Raw genomic sequence first — 18,975 nt, 5'->3', positions numbered from 1 at the left:
CCCCTTTCCCATCTCTCTCTCCCCCCCTTTCCCGTCTCTCTCCCCCCTTTCCCGTCTCTCTCCCCCCCTTTTCCCGTCTCTCTCCCCCCTTTCCCCGTCTCTCCCCCCCCTTTCCCATCTCTCTCTCCCCCCCTTTCCGTCTCTCTCTCTCTCCCCCCCTTTCCCCGTCTCCCTCCCCCCTCGTTTCCCATCTCTCTCCCCCCCTTTTCCCGTCTCTCTCCCCCCCCTTTCCCGTCTCTCTCCCCCCTTTTCCCGTCTCTCCTCCCCCCTTTTCCCGTCTCTCTCTCCCCCCCTTTTCCCGTCTCTCTCCCCTTCCGTCTCTCCCCCCTTTTCCCGTCTCTCTCCCCCCTTTCCCGTCTCTCTCTCCCCCTTTCCCGTCTCTCTCCCCCCCCTTTCCCGTCTCTCTCCCCCTTTCCCGTCTCTCTCCCCCCTTTCCCGTCTCTCTCCCCCCTTTCCGTCTCTCGTCTCTCCCCCCTTTCCCGTCTCTCTCTTCCCCCCCTTTTCCCGTCTCTCTCCCCCCTTTTCCCGTCTCTCTCCCCCCCTTTTCCCGTCTCTCTCCCCCCCTTTCCCGTCTCTCTCCCCCCTTTCCGTCTCTCTCCCCCCCTTTTCCCGTCTCTCTCCCCCCCTTTCCGTCTCTCTCCCCCCTTTTCCCGTCTCTCTCCCCCCTTTCCCGTCTCTCTCCCCCCTTTCCCGTCTCTCTCCCCCCTTTCCCGTCTCTCCTCCCCCTTTCCGTCTCTCTCTCCCCCTTTCCCGTCTCTCTCCCTCCTTTCCCGTCTCTCTCTCCCCTTCCCGTCTCTCCCCCCTTTCCCGTCTCTCTCCCCCCTTTCCCGTCTCTCTCCCCCCCTTTCCGTCTCTCTCCCCCCCTTTCCCGTCTCTCTCCCCCTTTCCCGTCTCTCTCCCCCTTTCCCGTCTCTCTCCCCCCTTTCCCGTCTCTCTCCCCCCTCCCTTTCCCGTCTCTCTCCCCCCCTTTCCCGTCTCTCTCCCCCCCTTTCCCGTCTCTCTCCCTCCCCTTTCCGTCTCTCTCCCCCCCTTTCCCGTCTCTCTCCCCCTTTCCGTCCTCTCCCCCCTTTCCCCGTCTCTCTCCCCCCTTTCCCGTCTCTCTCCCTCCCCCTTTCCCGTCTCTCTCTCCCCCCTTTCCCGTCTCTCTCCCCCTCCCTTTTCCCGTCTCTCTCTCCCCCCTTTCCCGTCTCTCTCCCCCCTTTCCCGTCTCTCTCTCTCTCCCCCCTTCCCGTCTCTCTCCCCCCTTTCCGTCTCTCTCTCGCCCCCCTTTCCCGTCTCTCCCCCCTTTCCGTCTCTCCCCCCTTTCCCGTCTCTCTCTCCCCCCTTTCCCGTCTCTCTCGCCCCCTTTCCCGTCTCTCTCCCCCTTTCCCTCTTCTCCCGTCTCTCCCCCCTTTCTTCCCCGTCTCTCTCTCCCCCCCTTTCCCGTCTCTCTCCCCCTTTCCCGTCTCTCTCTCTCCCCCCCTTTCCCGTCTCTCTCTCCCCCTTTCCCGTCTCTCTCTCCCCCCTTTCCCGTCTCTCTCCCCCCCTTTTCCCGTCTCTCTCCCCCCCTTTCCGTCTCTCTCTCCCCCCTTTCCCGTCTCTCTCCCCCCTTTCCCGTCTCTCTCCCCCCCTTTCCCGTCTCTCTCCCCCCCTTTCCCGTCTCTCCCCCCCTTTATCCCGTCTCTCCCCCTTTCCCGTCTCTCTCTCCCCCTTTCCCGTCTCTCTCTCCCCCCTTTCCCGTCTCTCTCCCCCCTTTCCCGTCTCTCTCTCCCCCCCTTCCCGTCTCTCTCCCCCCCTTTCCCGTCTCTCTCTCGCCCCCCTTTCCCGTCTCTCCCCCCCTTTCCCGTCTCTCTCTCCCCCCTTTCCCGTCTCTCTCCCCCCCCTTTCCCGTCTCTCTCTCCCCCCTTCCCGTCTCTCTCCCCCCTTTCCGTCTCTCTCCCCCCCTTTCCCGTCTCTCTCCCCCCCTTTCCCGTCTCTCCCCCCTTTCCCGTCTCTCCCTCCTTTCCCGTCTCTCTCTCCCCCTTTCCCGTCTCTCTCTCCCCCCCTTTCCGTCTCTCTCCCCCCTTTCCCGTCTCTCTCTCCCCCCCTTCCCGTCTCTCTCCCCCCTTTCCCGTCTCTCTCTCGCCCCCCTTTCCCGTCTCTCCCCCCTTTCCCGTCTCTCTCTCCCCCCTTTCCGTCTCTCTCCCCCCTTTCCCGTCTCTCTCTCCCCCCTTTCCCGTCTCTCTCCCCCCCCCTTTCCCGTCTCTCTCCCCCCCCTTTCCCGTCTCTCTCCCCCCCTTTCCCGTCTCTCTCCTCCCCCCCTTCCCGTCTCTCTCTCCCCCCCTTCCCGTCTCTCTCCCCCCCTTTCCCGTCTCTCTCTCTCCCCCTTTCCCGTCTCTCCCCCCTTTCCCGTCTCTCTCTCCCCCCCTTTCCCGTCTCTCTCCCCCCTTTCCCGTCTCTCTCCCCCCTTTCCCGTCTCTCTCCCCCCTTTCCCGTCTCTCTCCCCCCTTTCCCGTCTCTCCTCTCTCCCCCCTTTCCCGTCTCTCTCCCCCCTTTCCCGTCTCTCTCTCCCCCCCTTTCCGTCTCTCTCTCCCCCCTTTTCCCGTCTCTCTCCCCCCCTTTCCCGTCTCTCTCTCTCTCCCCCCTTTCCCGTCTCTCTCTCTCCCCCCTTTCCCGTCTCTCTCCCCCCCTTTCCCGTCTCTCTCCCCCCTTTCCCGTCTCTCTCTCCCCCCTTTCCCGTCTCTCTCCCCCCCCTTTCCCGTCTCTCTCCCCCCCTTTCCCGTCTCTCTCCCCCCCTTTCCCGTCTCTCTCCCCCCTTCCCGTCTCTCTCTCCCCCCCTTCCCGTCTCTCTCCCCCCCTTTCCCGTCTCTCTCTCTCCCCCTTTCCCGTCTCTCCCCCTTTCCCGTCTCTCTCTCCCCCCCCTTTCCCGTCTCTCTCCCCCCTTTCCCGTCTCTCTCCCCCCTTTCCCGTCTCTCTCCCCCCTTTCCCGTCTCTCTCTCCCCCCTTTCCCGTCTCTCTCTCCCCCCTTTCCCGTCTCTCTCTCCCCCCTTTTCCGTCTCTCTCTCCCCCCCTTTTCCCGTCTCTCTCCCCCCCTTTCCCGTCTCTCTCTCTCCCCCCCTTTCCCGTCTCTCTCTCTCCCCCCTTTCCCGTCTCTCTCCCCCCTTTCCCGTCTCTCTCCCCCCTTTTCCATCTCTCTCCCCCCTTTCCCCCTTTCTCCCCCCCTTTCCGTCTCTCCTCCCCCCCCCCTTTCCCGTCTCTCTCCCCCCTTTCCCGTCTCTCTCTCTCCCCCCCTTTCCCGTCTCTCTCTCCCCCCCCTTTCCCGTCTCTCTCCCCCCCTTTCCCGTCTCTCTCCCCCCCATTTCCCCGTCTCTCCCCCCTTTCCCGTCTCTCTCCCCCCCTTCCCGTCTCTCTCCCCCCCTTTCCCCGTCTCTCTCCCCCCCTTTCCCGTCTCTCTCCCCCCCTTTCCCCGTCTCTCTCCCCCACTTTCCCGTCTCTCTCCCCCCCTTTCCGTCTCTCTCTCCCCCCCTTTCCCGTCTCTCTCTCCCCCCTTTCCCGTCTCTCTCTCCCCCCCTTTCCCGTCTCTCTCTCCCCCCCCCTTTCCCGTCTCTCTCTCTCCCCCCTTTCCCGTCTCTCTCTCCCCCCCCTTTCCCGTCTCTCTCTCCCCCCCCTTTCCCGTCTCTCTCTCTCCCCCCCTTTCCCGTCTCTCTCATAGCGTCATAGAGTTTTACAGCACAGAAAGAGGCCCTTCGGCCCATCGTGTCCGCGCCGCCCATCCATCCCTGTCCAGTCTAATCCCATTTTCCAGCATTTGGTCCATAGCCTTGTATGCAATGGCATTTCAAGTGCTCATCTAAATGCTTCTTGAATGTTATGAGGGTTCCTGCCTCTACCACCCTTTCAGGCAGAGAGTTCCAGATTCCAACCACCCTCTGGGTGAAAAAGTTCCTCCTCAAATCCCCTCTAAATCTCCTGCCCCTTACCTTGAATCTATGCCCCCTTGTTATTGACCCCCCTACTAAGGGGAAAAGTTCCTCTTTATCTACCCTATCTATGCCCCTCATCATTTTGTACACCTCAATCAGGTCCCCCCTCAGCCTTCTCTGCTCCAAGGAAAACAACTCCAGCCTGTCCAGCCTCTCTTCATAGCTGAGGCGCTCCATCCCAGGTAACATCCTGGTGAATCTTCTCTGCACCCTCTCTAAAGCAATCACATCCTTCCTATAGTGAGGCGACCAGAACTGCACACAGTACACCAGCTGTGGCCTCACCAGCGTTTTGTACAGCTCCATCATAACCCTCCCTGCTCTTATATTCTATGCCTCGGTTGATGAAGGCAAGTATCCCATATGCCTTTTTAACCACCTTATCTACCTGTTCCGCTGCCTTCAGGGATCTATGTACATGCACACCAAGGTCCCTCTGAACTTCCTAGGGTCCTACCACTCATTGTGTACTCCCTTGCCTTATTTGTCCGTCCAAAATGCATCACCTCGCACTTTTCAGGGTTAAATTCCATTTGCCACTTTTCCGCCCATCTGACCAACTCGTTTATATCTTCCTGTAGCCTGAGGCTTTCCTCCTCACAATTTACCACCCCACCAATTTTCGTGTCATCTGCGAACTTACTGATCATACCTTTTACATTCTCATCCAAATCATTTATGTAGATCACAAACAGCAAGGGACCCAGCACCGATCCCTGAGGTACCCCACTAGACACAGGCTTCCAGTCACAAAAGCAACCTTCGACCATCACCCTCTGCCTCCTGCCACTCAGCCAGTTTAGGATCCAACGCGCCAAGGCACCCTGGATCCCATGGGCTCTTACCTTCTTGACCAGTCTCCTATGCGGGACTTTGTCAAAAGCTTTACTGAAGTCCATGTAAACCACATCCACAGCATTTCCCTTATCCACACACCTAGTCACCCCCTCGAAAAATTCAATCAGATTTGTCAGACATGATTTACCCTTGACAAAGCCATGCTGACTATCCCCGATTAATCCTTGCCTCTCCAAGTGGAGACTAATTTTGTCCCTCAGAATTTTTTCCAATAATTTCCCTACCACAGATGTTAGGCTCACTGGCCTGTAATTCCCTGGTTTATCCCTGCTACCCTTCTTGAATAATGGTACTACGTTAGCTGTTCTCCAGTCCTCTGGTACATCCCCTGTGGCCAGAGAGGTTCTGAAAATTTGTGTCAGAGCCCCTGCAATCTCCTCCCTTGCCTCACACAACAGCCTGGTATACATCTCGTCCGGGCCTGCGGATTTATCCACTTTTTGGCCCGCTAAAACCGCTAGTACCTCCTCCCTCTCGATGCTAATACCTCCTCCCTATCTCTCTCCCCCCCTTTCCCGTCTCTCTCTCTCCCCCCCTTTCCCGTCTCTCCCCCTTTCCCGTCTCTCTCCCCCCCTTTCCCGTCTCTCTCCCCCCTTTCCTGTCTCTTCCCCGTCTCTCTCTCTCCCCCCTTTCCCGTCTCTCTCTCTCCCCCTTTCCCGTCTCTCTCTCTCCCCCCTTTCCTCTCTCTCTCTCCCCCTTTCCCCTCTCTCTCTCTCCCCCCCTTTTCCCGTCTCTCTCTCTCCCCCTTTCCCGTCTCTCTCTCTCCCCCTTTCCGTCTCTCTCTCTCCCCCTTTCCTCTCTCTCTCTCCCGTCTCTCTCGCCCCCTTTCCCGTCTCTCTCGCCCCCTTTCCCGTCTCTCCTCCCCTCTTTCCGTCTCTCCTCCCCTCTTCCTCCCTCCTCTCCCTCCTCCCCCCCCGGTGCTCTCACTCGGCCGCCAGGGGGCGCCCCCCGGTTCCCATGGAGACAGTCACCGCCGGCCCGACACTCGGCCTTCCTCACCCGCCGGCTCCTGTGGCCACACCAGGGCCCCCTCTCCTAGAGCTGGGGCTTCTCTCCCGGGACTGGAGCCGGGGCCTCTCTCTCGCTCCTTTACCGAAGCTCTGGGCGCTCGGCCCCGCCGGCTGACAGAGACTCGGTCCGCACGGATGGGCCGCGGACAGGGTGCAGCGCCGCCAGCCGGCCGGAGGATCACAGAGCAGCTATGGGGAACCGCACCGCCCCCTGCCGGAAACAGAGAGTCACAGCAGCAGCTTCACAGGCTGGGGGTTCTCTGTCTCTGTGCTTCCCTTTGGGGTGCTCACCCACCCCGAGCCTACATCGGAATTTCCTGCCTGTATTGCCCACGATTTTTCAACCAATATGGCCAGAAAATCATGTGCCGTGCTCACTGCCATAAGAAATAGGAGCAGGAGCTGACCTTTCGTCCCCTCGAGCCTGCTCCGCCATTCAATAAAATCATGGCTGATTTTCGGCCTCAACTCCACTTTCCTGCACTATCCCCATATCCCTTGATTCCCTTAATATTCAAAATCTATTGATCTCTGTCTTGAATATACTCAACAACTCAACCTCCACAGCCCTCTGGGGTAGAGAATTCCAAAGATTCACCACCCTCAGTGAAGAAATTTCTCCTCATCTCAGTCCTCAATGGCCGACCCCTTATCCTGAGACTGTGACCCCTTGTTCTAGACTCCCCAGCCAGGGGAAACATCCTCCCTGCATCTATCCTGTCAAGCCCTGTAAAAATGTTGTATGTTTCAATGAGATCACCTCTCATTCTTCTAAACTCGAGAGAATATAGGCCTAGTCTACTCAATCTCTCCTCATAGGACAATCCCCCCATCCCAGGAACCAGTCTGGTGAATCTTCGTTGCATTCCCTCTATGGCAAGTAAAGTAGATCCTTCCTTAGGTAAGGAGACCAAAACTGCACACAATACTCCCAGGTGTGGTCTCACCAGGGCCCAATATAATTACAGTATGAGGGATGCAAAATAGGCCAGAATTGCAGGAGCGCAGATATCTCGGGGAAGGGGTCGAGGAGGTGGTTGTGGGGCTGGAGGCGGTTACAGAGATAGGGAGGGGCAAGGGCCATGGAGTGATTTGAAAACAAGGATGAGAATCTTAAAATCGAGGCATTGCTGGACCAGGAGCCTGATGTAAGAAAACTACTAGGCACTTGGTCTAAGCGTTAAACAAAGCTTTCATCAACTGTTTTACAACATGGAGATCTAGTTGTGTCCTTCACTAGTTCCTGTTAAAGAATGTCCTGAGCAAGCTGGGCCCATGCCCGAGTATTTATACTCTCCCTGGACAGCACCACCAGCAGGCCGCCCAGTATTATTTCATAAATCATTTCCACATGAATGACAAGATTCATCTCAGAGCCAATGTAGGTCAGCGAGCACAAGGGTGATGAATGAACGGGACAAGTTAGGAAATGGGCAGCCGAGTTTTGGGTGAGCTGAAGTTTACAGAGGGAGGCCGGCCAGGAGTGCATTGGAATAGTTGAGTTTGGAGATAATGAAGGCATGGATGATGATTTCAGCAGATGATCAGCTGAGGCGGGCAGAGACGGGTGATATTACGGAGGTGGAAGTAGGCAGTCTTGGTGATGGAGAGGATTTGAGATAAGCTCCCTTTTTATCAAAACAGCTTCCCGGTCACACACACGTCCTCTGGTTTGCTTACGACAGCAACTGACTTCAGTCCGCAATCTGGAGGTCACCATGTCGCGCCACAAAAACAATGTGTTATAAATCTCATCATTCATCAAGAAACTACTCGTGAAATAACGCTGGACGGCCAGCTGGTGGCGCCGTCCAAGGAGTATAAATACTCGGGCGTCGGCCCCAGCTTTCCAGGGACATTTTGTAAGACAAGGAGCTAGTGAAGTACAACTAGACCTCCATGTTCTGAAACAAGTTGATTAAAGCCTTGCTTTATACTCAAACCAAGTGCGTAGTGAGTTTTATTACGTCACAATGTATTAATTAATTCATCCTGCAAGAGGAATTCTTGAAAATAGCACCACAATGCAACGGATGCGAGTCTCACAAACCGGGGACTTGCATTGAGTGCAGCCAAGTTTTTCTTACACGGAAATTTGAAAGGAATAAAGACTTCTATTGGTTTGTTCTTGGGTTGTGGGCGACACTGGCAAGGCCAGCATTTATTACCCATCTCTAATTGCCCTCGAGCAGGTGGTGGGTGAGCCGCCTTCTTGAACCGCTGCAGTCCGTGTGGTGAAAGTGCTCCCACAGTGCTGTTAGGGAGGGAGTTCCAGGATTTTGACCCAGCGACGATGAAGGACCAACGATATATTTCCAAGTCAGGATGGTGTGTGGCTTGGAGGGGAACTTGGAGGTGATGTGTCTCCACAGATTGTTGCTCTTGTCCCTCTCAGTGGTGGAGATTGCAGGGAGAGGGGTTCTGTTAAACTAAGCATTCATATTTTGCTTTATCATGTCACAGAACTGTTTCAAAGTGGTTCATTTTTAAAAAAATTCATTCACGGGTAGTGGGCATCAGCGAGGCCAGCATTTATTGTCCATCCCAAGTTGCCCAAAGAGGGTGGCGGGAGCCTTCTTCTTGAACCGCTGCAGTAGAGGTTGTCACACAGATCAGTGTCTTGCTGGGCCACTTCAGAGGGCTGTTAAGAGTCAACCACGTTAGTGTGGGTCTGGAGTCACAAATGGGGCCAGACCGGGGAGAGAAGCTGGAGAATTGATCGTGTTACTGTTTGTCAGATGAAAACTTGTGGTGGAGCTCAGATCAATGCAATGTCATTTACACATGAGCTAGGATTCACTGACTTTGTGTGATGTGACCATGATTTGAAAAGATCATCTCTTGAAATTTCCCATAAGTTACAAGTATCACAGTTAGTATCGTCAGAAGTCAAATGAATCAATCACTCAGACAAGCAATCAATGGGCCAGTGAACCAATCAATGGGCCAGTGAACCAATCAATGGGCCAGTGAACCAATCAATGGGCCAGTGAACCAATCAATGGGCCAGTGAACCAATCAACCAACTCATGGGCCAGTGAACCAATCAATGGGCCAGTGAACCAATCAATGGGCCAGTGAACCAATCAATGGGCCAGTGAACCAATCAACCAACTCATGGGCCAGTGAACCAATCAATGGGCCAGTGAACCAATCAATGGGCCAGTGAACCAATCAATGGGCCAGTGAACCAATCAACCAACTCATGGGCCAGTGAACCAATCAATGGGCCAGTGAACTAATCAATGGGCCAGTGAACCAATCAACCAACTCATGGGCCAGTGAACCAATCAATGGGCCAGTGAACCAATCAATGGGCCAGTGAACCAATCAACCATTGAGTCAACCAAATCAAACCATTAAGCCACCCAATCAATGAAGCAAGGAACCAGTGAGTAAACCATCCACTCAACAAACCAGAGTCAATGAATTAACTAACAACCAACCGTCCACTCAGTTGATCAACCAGTCAGCCAATAGTCATGAACGTTTTTATTCGGTGTTTGTAATAATTAGACAGGCTGTAACCCAGCCTCAAGTTGCTCCTTTACTTCAGTCTTCAGCACCTCAGAGTTTTTCTCCTAATTTTTCCCTCTCTTTTGCGCTACCCTGTCCACTGCAGACAATCCCTGGATGATGGGGTGGGGAACTTCCCACGCTTCTGCCAATGCTACTGTGCAACCAAGCGAGTACAGCACAGGTTAGATACAGAGTAGTCTCCCTGAAAATCATGAGGGGTCTGGACAGAGTAGATAGAGAGAAACTGTTCCCATTGGCAGAAGGGTCGAGAACCAGAGGACACAGTTTTAAGGTGATTGGCAGAAGATCCAAAGGCGACGTAAGAAAAAACTTTTTTACTCAGCGAGTGGTTAGGATCTGGAATGCACTGCCTGGAAGGGTGGTGGAGGCAGATTCAATCACGGCTTTCAAAAGGGAGTTGGATAAGTACCTGAAGGAAAAAAATTTGCAGGGCTACGGGGAAAGGGCGGGGCAGTGGGACTAGCTGAAGTGCTCTTGCAGAGAGCCGGCACTGGCTCGACGGGCCGAATGGCCGCCTTCCAACCTTAATCATTCTACGTCAATGGGGAGGATCAAGAATCACTGGCCCTGATTTTAACTCCAGGCAGGTTTTGGTTGGGGTTGGGATGTAACACTGGGCTGGTTTGGTTGGGGTTGGGGGTGTAACACCAGGCGGGTTTGGTTGGGGTTGGGGTGTAACACTGGGCGGGTTTGGTTGGGGTTGGGGTGTAACACCGGGCTGGTTTGGTTGGGGTGTACGCCGGGCGGGTTTGGTTGGGGTTGGGGTGTAACACCAGGCGGGTTTGTTTGGGGTTGGGGTGTAACACTGGGCTGGTTTGGTTGGGATGTAACACCGGGCGGGTTTGGTTGGGGTTGGGGTGTAACACCGGGCTAGTTTGGTTGGGGTTGGGGTGTAACACCGGGCTGGTTTGGTTGGGGTGTAACCGGGCGGGTTTGGTTGGGGTTGGGGTTGGGGTGTAACACCGGACTAGTTTGGTTGGGGTTGGGGTGTAACACCGGGCGGGTTTGGTTGGGGTTGGGGTTGGGGTGTAACACCGGACTAGTTTGGTTGGGGTTGGGGTGTAACACCGGGCGGGTTTGGTTGGGGTTGGGGTGTAACACCGGGCGGGTTTGATTGGGGTTGGGGTGTAACACCGGGCGGGTTTGGTTGGGGTGTAACACCGGGCTGGTTTGGTTGGGGTTGGGGTGTAACACCGGGCTGGTTTGATTGGGGTTGGGGTGTAACACCGGGCTGGTTTGGTTGGGGTTGGGGTGTAACACCAGGCGGGTTTGGTTGGGTTGGGGTGTAACACCGGGCGGGTTTGTTTGGGGTTGGGGTGTAACACCGGGCGGGTTTGGTTGGGGTGTAACAGCGGGCGGGTTGGGTTGGGGTGTAACGGCGGGTTTGGTTGGGGTTGGGGTGTAACACCGGGCGGGTTGGTTGGGGTTGGGGTGTAACACCGGGCGGGTTTGGTTGGGGTGTAACAGCGGGCGGGTTGGGTTGGGGTGTAACAGTGGGCGGGTTGGGTTGGGGTGTAACAGCGGGCGGGTTTGGTTGGGGTTGGGTGTAACACCGGGCTGGTTTGGTTGGGGTTGGGGTGTAACACCGGGCTGGTTTGGTTGGGGTTGGGGTGTAACACCGGGCGGGTTTGGTTGGGGTTGGGGTGTAACACCGGGCGGGTTTGGTTGGGGTTGGGGTGTAACACCGGGCGGGTTTGGTTGGGGTTGGGGTGTAACACGGGGCGGGTTTGGTTGGGGTTGGGGTGTAACACCGGGCGGGTTTGGTTGGGGTTGGGGGTGTAACACCGGGCGGGTTTGGTTGGGGTTGGGGTGTAACACCGGGCGGGTTTGGTTGGGGTTGGGTGTAACAGCGGGCGGGTTTGGTTGGGGTTGGGGTGTAACAGCGGGCGGGTTTGGTTGGGGTTGGGGTGTAACAGCGGGCGGGTTTGGTTGGGGTTGGGGTGTAACACCGGGCAGGTTTGGTTGGGGGAGTGGTATTGGGGTTGATGTTAGGGTTGGGGGAAGTGCGGTGTTGGATAGGACGGAACTCACCCGCTGCTTCAGAAATGGTCCACAGGCTATTTTAACTCCCGGGCCTCGTTTAAACATGGCAGCGTGTATTTGCAACACCAAAGTTCTGATTGGTCCCCTTGGATGACGAGATGCACCCAGCAGTTTGTCTGGAATGTGTAAATTGATCCTGCCTGCCTGAGTAATCAAGATCTTTGCAATGTGTAATTTGATCCATTCATTGTGACAGCCAGGCTCCAGAGCTCACGGTGCTAACACTACTGCTCCCCCGGACCCAATAAGTTCCTGATCTACTCCCCTCCCCCCACCCCCTCCAGAGTTCCTGACCTTCTCTTCTCCCTGCCCCCACCCCCCCACCCCCCAGTGAATGGTCTCTGGGTTTTGAGCTGGGCCTACAGGAAATGTAGACGCATGCGCGGTTGGAACGATGGGTGCGCGTGTGCGGTTCCGGTGGGGGGGGTGGAAACAGGACAGTTTTTAGCTCCACCCCCCACCTCAAATGACTCAAATTTGTTCGTGCAATTAATTAATCCAATTTTTCTATTAAAGCTGGCTGTGCGCATTCTCTGGAGCGCTGCGCGGCCACTTACAGGGAACAGTGCACAGAATACGCTCTAATATTTTAAAATTCATTTATTTAGTGCCCATCCTGAGATGGTGGTTGTGAGCCGCCTTCTTGAACCGCTGCGGTCAGTGGGGAGAGGGGAGGAGCGGGAGAACGTGAGCGGGTGTAAAGGGGATTGGGGTAGAAGATTGTGATCCAGATATAACAGAGGGCAGAAGAACGTGGTCTATCTTCCCATCTGGATCACGTGCTTGCTCTCAGCACCCCCTCTCACTTAGACCTGAATCACATTCTCCCCTCTCTCCTCCCCCCCCCCTCCCCTCCCCCGAGTTCCTGACCTTCCCCCTCCGATCCCCTCTCCCCTCCCCATTTTGATCCCCCTCTCTCCGATCCCTCCCTTCGATCCCCTCTCCTCCCCCCCGAACCCCTCCTCTCCCCTCTCCTCTCCCCTCCCGAACCCCTCTCCTCTCCCCACCCCAATCCCTTTCCTCTTTCCTCCCCCAACCGATCCCCTCCCCTTCAATCCCCTCTCCTCTCCTGCCTTCAATCCATTCCCCTCTCTCCCCCCTCCGATCTCCTCCTCTCGCCCCTTCGATCTCCTCCTCTCGCCCCTCCGATCTCCTCCTCTCCCCCCCCCCCCCAATCCACTCTGCTCTCTCCCCCCGATCCCCTCTCCTCTCTTCCCCCCCCCCTGCCGATCCACTCTCCTCTCTGATCCCCTCCTCTGATCCTCTCTCCTCTCTGATTCCCTCCCCCACCCTTCGATCCCCTCTCTCTCCCCCTGCCCTGTCCGATCCCTGACCTTCCCTGCACAAAGCTGAAAAGCGTGGCGGTGCTGGCTGCAGCCACCGTACTGTTTGGTACTGTGCCTGCGTAACCGCCTCGAATGTGCATGATTGATATACCTATCAATTCGTCCAATAAAAAGCGACGAGTTAGGAACGTAACTAAAGGTTTTTATTGACTAAATAACAGAGCCCACCCTCGTGGGTGATCGGGTCCAACAAGGAGGAATACCAGCCAGTCGACTACCTTTATACCTGGGCAGGTAGGTGGAGCCATGGGCGGAGTCGGAGGTGGTCAGCCCAGGTATAACAGCGTGACAAGAGGCGACCTCGTATAGTGATACAACAGTGAGAACAGTGAGAACAATATAACAGTGATAACTATAGTGTAACGATAGTGAACGATAAAAGTGGTTTACCACACGTGTGGTACCAAACGGGCGCACATGCACAGAAAAAAGTGGTGCAAATAATCACTCTGTTTAAATCCCGCTGGTCGACTCCCAGCCCATTATGGCCGACAACTGGTGGCAAATTGGGCAGCCCCGAAAACAGCCACTGACGCCAGGATCGGCTTTGGGGTGGCGGGGGGGGGGGTGGTCTCATGTTCAGAAGTTGGGGAGGGGGGAAGACCACGGCGGGGAATGCCGAAGCTTTCCTTGTGGGGCTCAGAGGAGCTCTACAGCCCCCCAGGAAGAAAGTTAAAACATCGTATCTGTCCAGGCCCCTCCTGGCCCCAGCTCCCCCCTCCCCTGCCGTCCTCACCTGGGGAGAAAAGCACAGGGGCTCCCTCATTCAGGCCGCCAGGGTTTTGGAGCGGTTGGGTGTCTTTGCTGTTGAAACTGGAGAAATCAGGAAAGCTTTTTTATCTGTGCTCTGTCCTGTGGGTCAGGTGCAGGAGTTTGAGGAAAGGCTGAGAACCAAGGATTGTCAATCCTCAGGCTGGCCGTATTATCCCGACTATTCCTGAATCTACACGACGCACCAGACAGTGGCACAGTGCTGTACTGAGCCAAGTACATTTTATTAATATTTCCCTCGGTGGGCAGCACCCTCGCCTCTGAGTCAGAAGGATGTAGGTTCAAGTCCCACTCCAGAGACTTGAGCACAAAAATCTAGGCCAACACTTCCAGTGCAGTACTGAGGGAGCGCTGCACTGTCAGAGGGGCAGTACTGAGGGAGCGCTGAACTGTCGGAGGGGCAGTACTGAAGGAGCGCCGCATTGTCGGAGGGGCAGTACTGAGGGAGCGCCGCATTGTCGGAGGGGCAGTACTGAGGGAACGCTGCACTGTCGGAGGGGCAGTACTGAGGGAGCGCCGCACTGTCGGAGGGGCAGTACTGAGGGAGCGCCGCACTGTCGGAGGGGCAGTACTGAGGGATGTCTGCACTGTCGGAGGGGCAGTACTGAGGGAGATCTGCACTGTCGGAGGGGCAGTACTGAGGGAGTGCTGCACTGTCGGAGGGGCAGTACTGAGGGAGCGCTGCACTGTCGGAGGAGCAGTACTGAGGGAGTGCTGCACTGTCGGAGGGGCAGTACTGAGGGAGCGCTGCACTGTCGGAGGGGCGGTACTGAGGGAGATCTGCACTGTCGGAGGGGCAGTACTGAGGGAGTGCCGCACTGTCGGAGGGTCAGTACTAAGGGAGCGCTGCACTGTCGGAGGGGCAGTACTGAGGGAGCGCCGCACTGTCGGAGGGGCAGTACTGAGGGAGCGCCGCACTGTCGGAGGGGCAGTACTGAGGGAGTGCCGCACTGTCGGAGGGTCAGTACTGAGGGAGCGCTGCACTGTCGGAGGGGCAGTACTGAGGGAGTGCTGCACTGTCGGAGGGGCAGTACTGAGGGAGTGCCGCACTGTCGGAGGGTCAGTACTGAGGGAGCACTGCACTGTCGGAGGGGCAGTACTGAGGGAGTGCTGCACTGTCGGAGGGGCAGTACTGAGGGAGCGCTGCACTGTCGGAGGGGCAGTACTGAGGGAGGGCCGCACTGTCAGAGTGCCATTAAATCGAGACCCCCGTCTGCTCTCTCAGGTGAATGTAAAATATCCCAAGGCCACTATTTCGAAGAAGAGCAGGGGAGTTCTCCCCAGTGTCCTGGCCAATATATGTCCCTCATCCAACATTGAAAACAGATTATCTAGTCATTTATCTCATTGCAGTTTGTGGGAGCTTGCTGTGCACAAATTGGCTGCCGTGTTTCCTACATTACAACAGTGACTACACTTCAAACAGTACTTCATTGGCTGTAAAGCGCTTTGGGACGTCCTGAGGTTGTCTTTCTTTACCCTCCCACCCTGTGTAGTGGGAGGGGGAGGCAGAGATAAAGGTCTGGGACACACTTGGCACTCTCCATGTGTGGGACGGAATCAGTCCTCTTTCCCCCCCTCCCCACCCCACCCCACCAAAATGTCTCGGCAAGAATCTAGGAACTAAAAGCAAAGAGGAAAAGAGTTTTTGGCTGAGTGTTTGCTGGTCTCGGTCACACGGACTCTTGAGTCTGTTTGTATTCGAACACACTTCCCCGCTCGAGAAAGGCCACTCCTGACTTGTGATTGTCTGACACCGATCCTGGCAAACCCTCGTGAGCCTCCATCACATCTTCAGCCCGGCCCCAACCTCCACCTCCGGGCGTATGCAACAGGAAGGTGTCCTGAGAAATAGAGAGAGACAGAAAGTGAGTCTGTGATAGCTGAGAGTGAGAGAGAATGTGAGTCTGTGACGGCCGACAGAGGGACAGAAAGAAACACAGAGACAGAGAGAGAGAGGGAATGTGAGTCTGTGATGGCCGAGAGAGGGAATGTGAGTCTGTGGTGGCCGAGAGAGGGAATGTGAGTCTGTGATGGCCGAGAGAGGGAATGTGAGTCTGTGATGGCCGAGAGAGACAGAGATTGAAAGAGAGGGAAAGAGAAGGGAAAAAAGAAAGAGAAAGGGAGAGAAAGGAAGGAAGAGAGAGAGAAAAGGAAGGAGAGAAGGAGAATGAGAGTCTGTGTGTGTGAGAGATACCGGACCAGGGTGATTACCAGCAGCCAGTCACAGTGCTCTTACCCCTGGCCTGACGGCAACAGATGTCTTTGCTCCGAGATTGATGGTCCTTCCGTCCTCATGGACCAGCAGATTGAGTCCTCGAGCTCCTGGCTCCCCTCCTGCACAGGGAGCAGAAACAGGATTTACAACAACAGGAAAAGGCTGCTGACTCTGTCCAGGGGCCGCCTCCCCACCATATCCCCCATCCCCACCGTATCCCCCATCCCCACTTCCCAAAATATCCCTCATCCTCACCTCCCCACCATATCCCCCATCCCCCCATCCCCACCTCCTCACCGTATCCCCCATCCCCACCTCCTCACCGTATCCCCCATCCCCACCGTATCCCCCATCCTCACCTCCCCACCGTATCCCTCATCCTCACCTCCCCACCGTATCCCCCATCCCCACCTCCCCACCGTATCCCCCATCCCCACCTCCCCACCGTATCCCTCATCCCCACCTCCCCACCGTATCCCCCATCCCCACCTCCCCACCGTATCCCCCATCCCCACCTCCCCACCGTATCCCCCATCCCCACCTCCCCACCGTATCCCTCATCCTCACCTCCCCACCGTATCCCCCATCCCCACCTCCCCACCGTATCCCCCATCCCCACCTCCCCACCGTATCCCCCATCCCCACCTCCCCACCGTATCCCTCATCCTCACCTCCCCACCGTATCCCTCATCCTCACCTCCCCACCGTATCCCCCATCCCCACCTCCCCACCGTATCCCTCATCCTCACCTCCCCACCGTATCCCCCATCCTCACCTCCCCACCGTATCCCCCATCCCCACCTCCCCACCGTATCCCCCATCCCCACCTCCCCACCGTATCCCCCATCCCCACCTCCCCACCGTATCCCCCATCCCCACCTCCCCACCGTATCCCTCATCCTCACCTCCCCACCGTATCCCCCATCCCCACCTCCCCACCGTATCCCCCATCCCCACCTCCCCACCGTATCCCCCATCCCCACCTCCCCACCGTATCCCCCATCCCCACCTCCCCACCGTATCCCCCCTCCCCACCGTATCCCCCATCCCCACCTCCCCACCGTATCCCCCATCCCCACCTCCCCACCGTATCCCCCATCCCCACCTCCCCACCGTATACCCCATCCCCACCTCCCCACCGTATCCCCCATCCCCACCTCCCCACCGTATCCCCCATCCCCACCTCCTCACCGTATCCCCCATCCCCACCTCCTCACCGTATCCCCCACCCCCACCTCCCCACCGTATCCCCCATCCCCACCTCCCCACCGTATCCCCCATCCCCACCTCCCCACCGTATCCCCCATCCCCACCTCCCCACCGTATCCCCCATCCCCACCTCCCCACCGTATCCCCCATCCCCACCTCCCCACCGTATCCCCCATCCCCACCTCCCCACCGTATCCCCCATCCCCACCTCCCCACCGTATCCCCCATCCCCACCTCCCCACCGTATCCCCCATCCCCACCTCCTCACCGGATCCCCCATCCCCACCTCCCCACCGTATCCCCCATCCCCACCTCCCCACCGTATCCCCCATCCCCACCTCCCCACCGTATCCCCCATCCCCACCGTATCCCCCATCCCCACCTCCTCACCGTATCCCCCATCCCCACCTCCTCACCGTATCCCCCATCCCCACCTCCCCACCGTATCCCCCATCCTCACCTCCCCACCGTATCCCCCATCCCCACCTCCCCACCATATCCCACCTCCCCACCGTATCCCCCATCCCCACCTCCCCACCGTATCCCCCCATCCTCACCTCCCCACCGTATCCCCCATCCCCACCTCCTCACCGTATCCCCCATCCCCACCTCCCCACCGTATCCCCCATCCTCACCTCCCCACCGTATCCCCCATCCCCACCTCCCCACCATCCCCACCTCCCCACCGTATCCCCCATCCCCACCTCCCCACCGTATCCCCCATCCCCACCTCCCCACCGTATCCCCCATCCCCACCTCCCCACCGTATCCCCCATCCTCACCTCCCCACCGTATCCCCCATCCCCACCTCCTCACCGTATCCCCCATCCCCACCGTATCCCCCATCCCCACCTCCTCACCGTATCCCCCATCCCCACCTCCTCACCGTATCCCCCATCCCCACCTCCTCACCGTATCCCCCATCCCCACCTCCCCACCGTATCCCCCATCCCCACCTCCCCACCGTATCCCCCATCCCCACCTCCCCACCGTATCTCCCATCCTCACCTCCCCACCGTATCCCTCATCCTCACCTCCCCACCGTATCCCTCATCCCCACCTTCCCACCGTATCCCCCATCCCCACCGTATCCCTCATCCCCACCTCCGCACCTTCTCACCATCTCCCTCAACCACACCTACCCACCTAAGAACATAAGAATTAGGAGCAGGAGTCGGCCATTCAGCCCCTCGAGCCTGCTCCGCCATTTAATGAGATCATGGCTGATCTTCTACCTCAACTCCACTTTCCTGCACTGCCCCCATATCCCTTGATTCCCTTAATATCCAAAAATCTATCGATCTCAGCCTTGAATATACTCAACGACTGAGCCTCCACAGCCCTCTGGGGTAGAGAATTCCAAAGATTCACCACCCTCTGTGTGAAGAAATTCCTCCTCATCTCAGTCCTAAATGGCCGACCCCTTATCATAGAGTCATAGAGTTATACAGCACGGATAGAGGCCCTTCGGCCCATCGTGTCCGTGCCGGCCATCAAGCCCTGTCTAATCTAATCCCATATTCCAGCATTTGGTCCGTAGCCTTGTATGTTATGGCATTTCAAGTGCTCATCCAAATGCTTCTTAAATGTTGTGAGGGTTTCTGCCTCCACAACCCTTTCAGGCAGTGAGTTCCAGACTCCAACCACCCTCTGGGTGAAAAAGTTCTTTCTCAAATCCCCTCTAAACCTCCCGCCCTTTACCTTGAATCTATGCCCCCTAGTTATTGACCCTTCTACTAAGGGAAAAAGCTCCTCAGTATCCATCCTATCCATGCCCCTCATAATTTTGTACACCTCAATCATGTCCCCCCTCAGCCTCCTCTGCTCCAAGGAAAACAAACCCAATCTGCCCAGTCTTTCTTCATAGCTGAAGCGCTCCAGCCCTGGTAACATCCTGGTGAATCTCCTCTGCACCCTCTCCAAAGCGATCACATCCTTCCTGTAGTGTGGCGACCAGAACTGCACACAGTATTCCAGCTGTGGCCTAACCAGTGTTTTATACAGCTCCATCATAACCTCCTTGCTCTTATATTCTATGC

General features: G+C 57.0%; 2 protein-coding genes across 7 annotated transcripts in view; both read right to left on the bottom strand.

Moving 5' to 3' along the window:
- LOC147116864 (transmembrane protein 276-like) overlaps positions 1-5,951 on the bottom strand; it is a 79,864-nt gene extending 73,913 nt beyond the window's left edge. Inside the window, exon 1 of the mRNA XM_085987291.1 lies at positions 5,799-5,951. The gene's annotated coding sequence lies outside the window, so the exon portion shown is untranslated. The remainder of the gene's footprint in view (positions 1-5,798) is intronic.
- Positions 5,952-12,864: 6,913 nt separating this feature from the next.
- Positions 12,865-18,975, bottom strand: part of oplah (5-oxoprolinase, ATP-hydrolysing) — a 119,902-nt gene continuing 113,791 nt past the window's right edge. For 5 of the 6 annotated variants that reach the window (XM_085987282.1, XM_085987287.1, XM_085987284.1 and 2 more), the window contains exons 27-28: positions 15,749-15,846; positions 12,865-15,353 (exon numbers count right to left, since the gene is read on the bottom strand). In XM_085987282.1, coding sequence (XP_085843408.1) covers positions 15,183-15,353; positions 15,749-15,846 — 269 coding nt within the window. In that variant the 3' untranslated portion in view covers positions 12,865-15,182. The remainder of the gene's footprint in view (positions 15,354-15,748; positions 15,847-18,975) is intronic. The other variant, XM_085987288.1, reaches the window with a different exon arrangement.

The sequence above is a fragment of the Somniosus microcephalus genome, chromosome 5, assembly GCF_052327205.1.
Source record: "Somniosus microcephalus isolate GS21.2 chromosome 5, FLI_Smic_1.0, whole genome shotgun sequence".
In the NCBI taxonomy this organism is placed as follows: Eukaryota; Metazoa; Chordata; class Chondrichthyes; order Squaliformes; family Somniosidae; genus Somniosus; species Somniosus microcephalus.
Note: the sequence above shows the minus strand (reverse complement) of the source record. Positions and strands in the feature narration are given on the sequence as shown.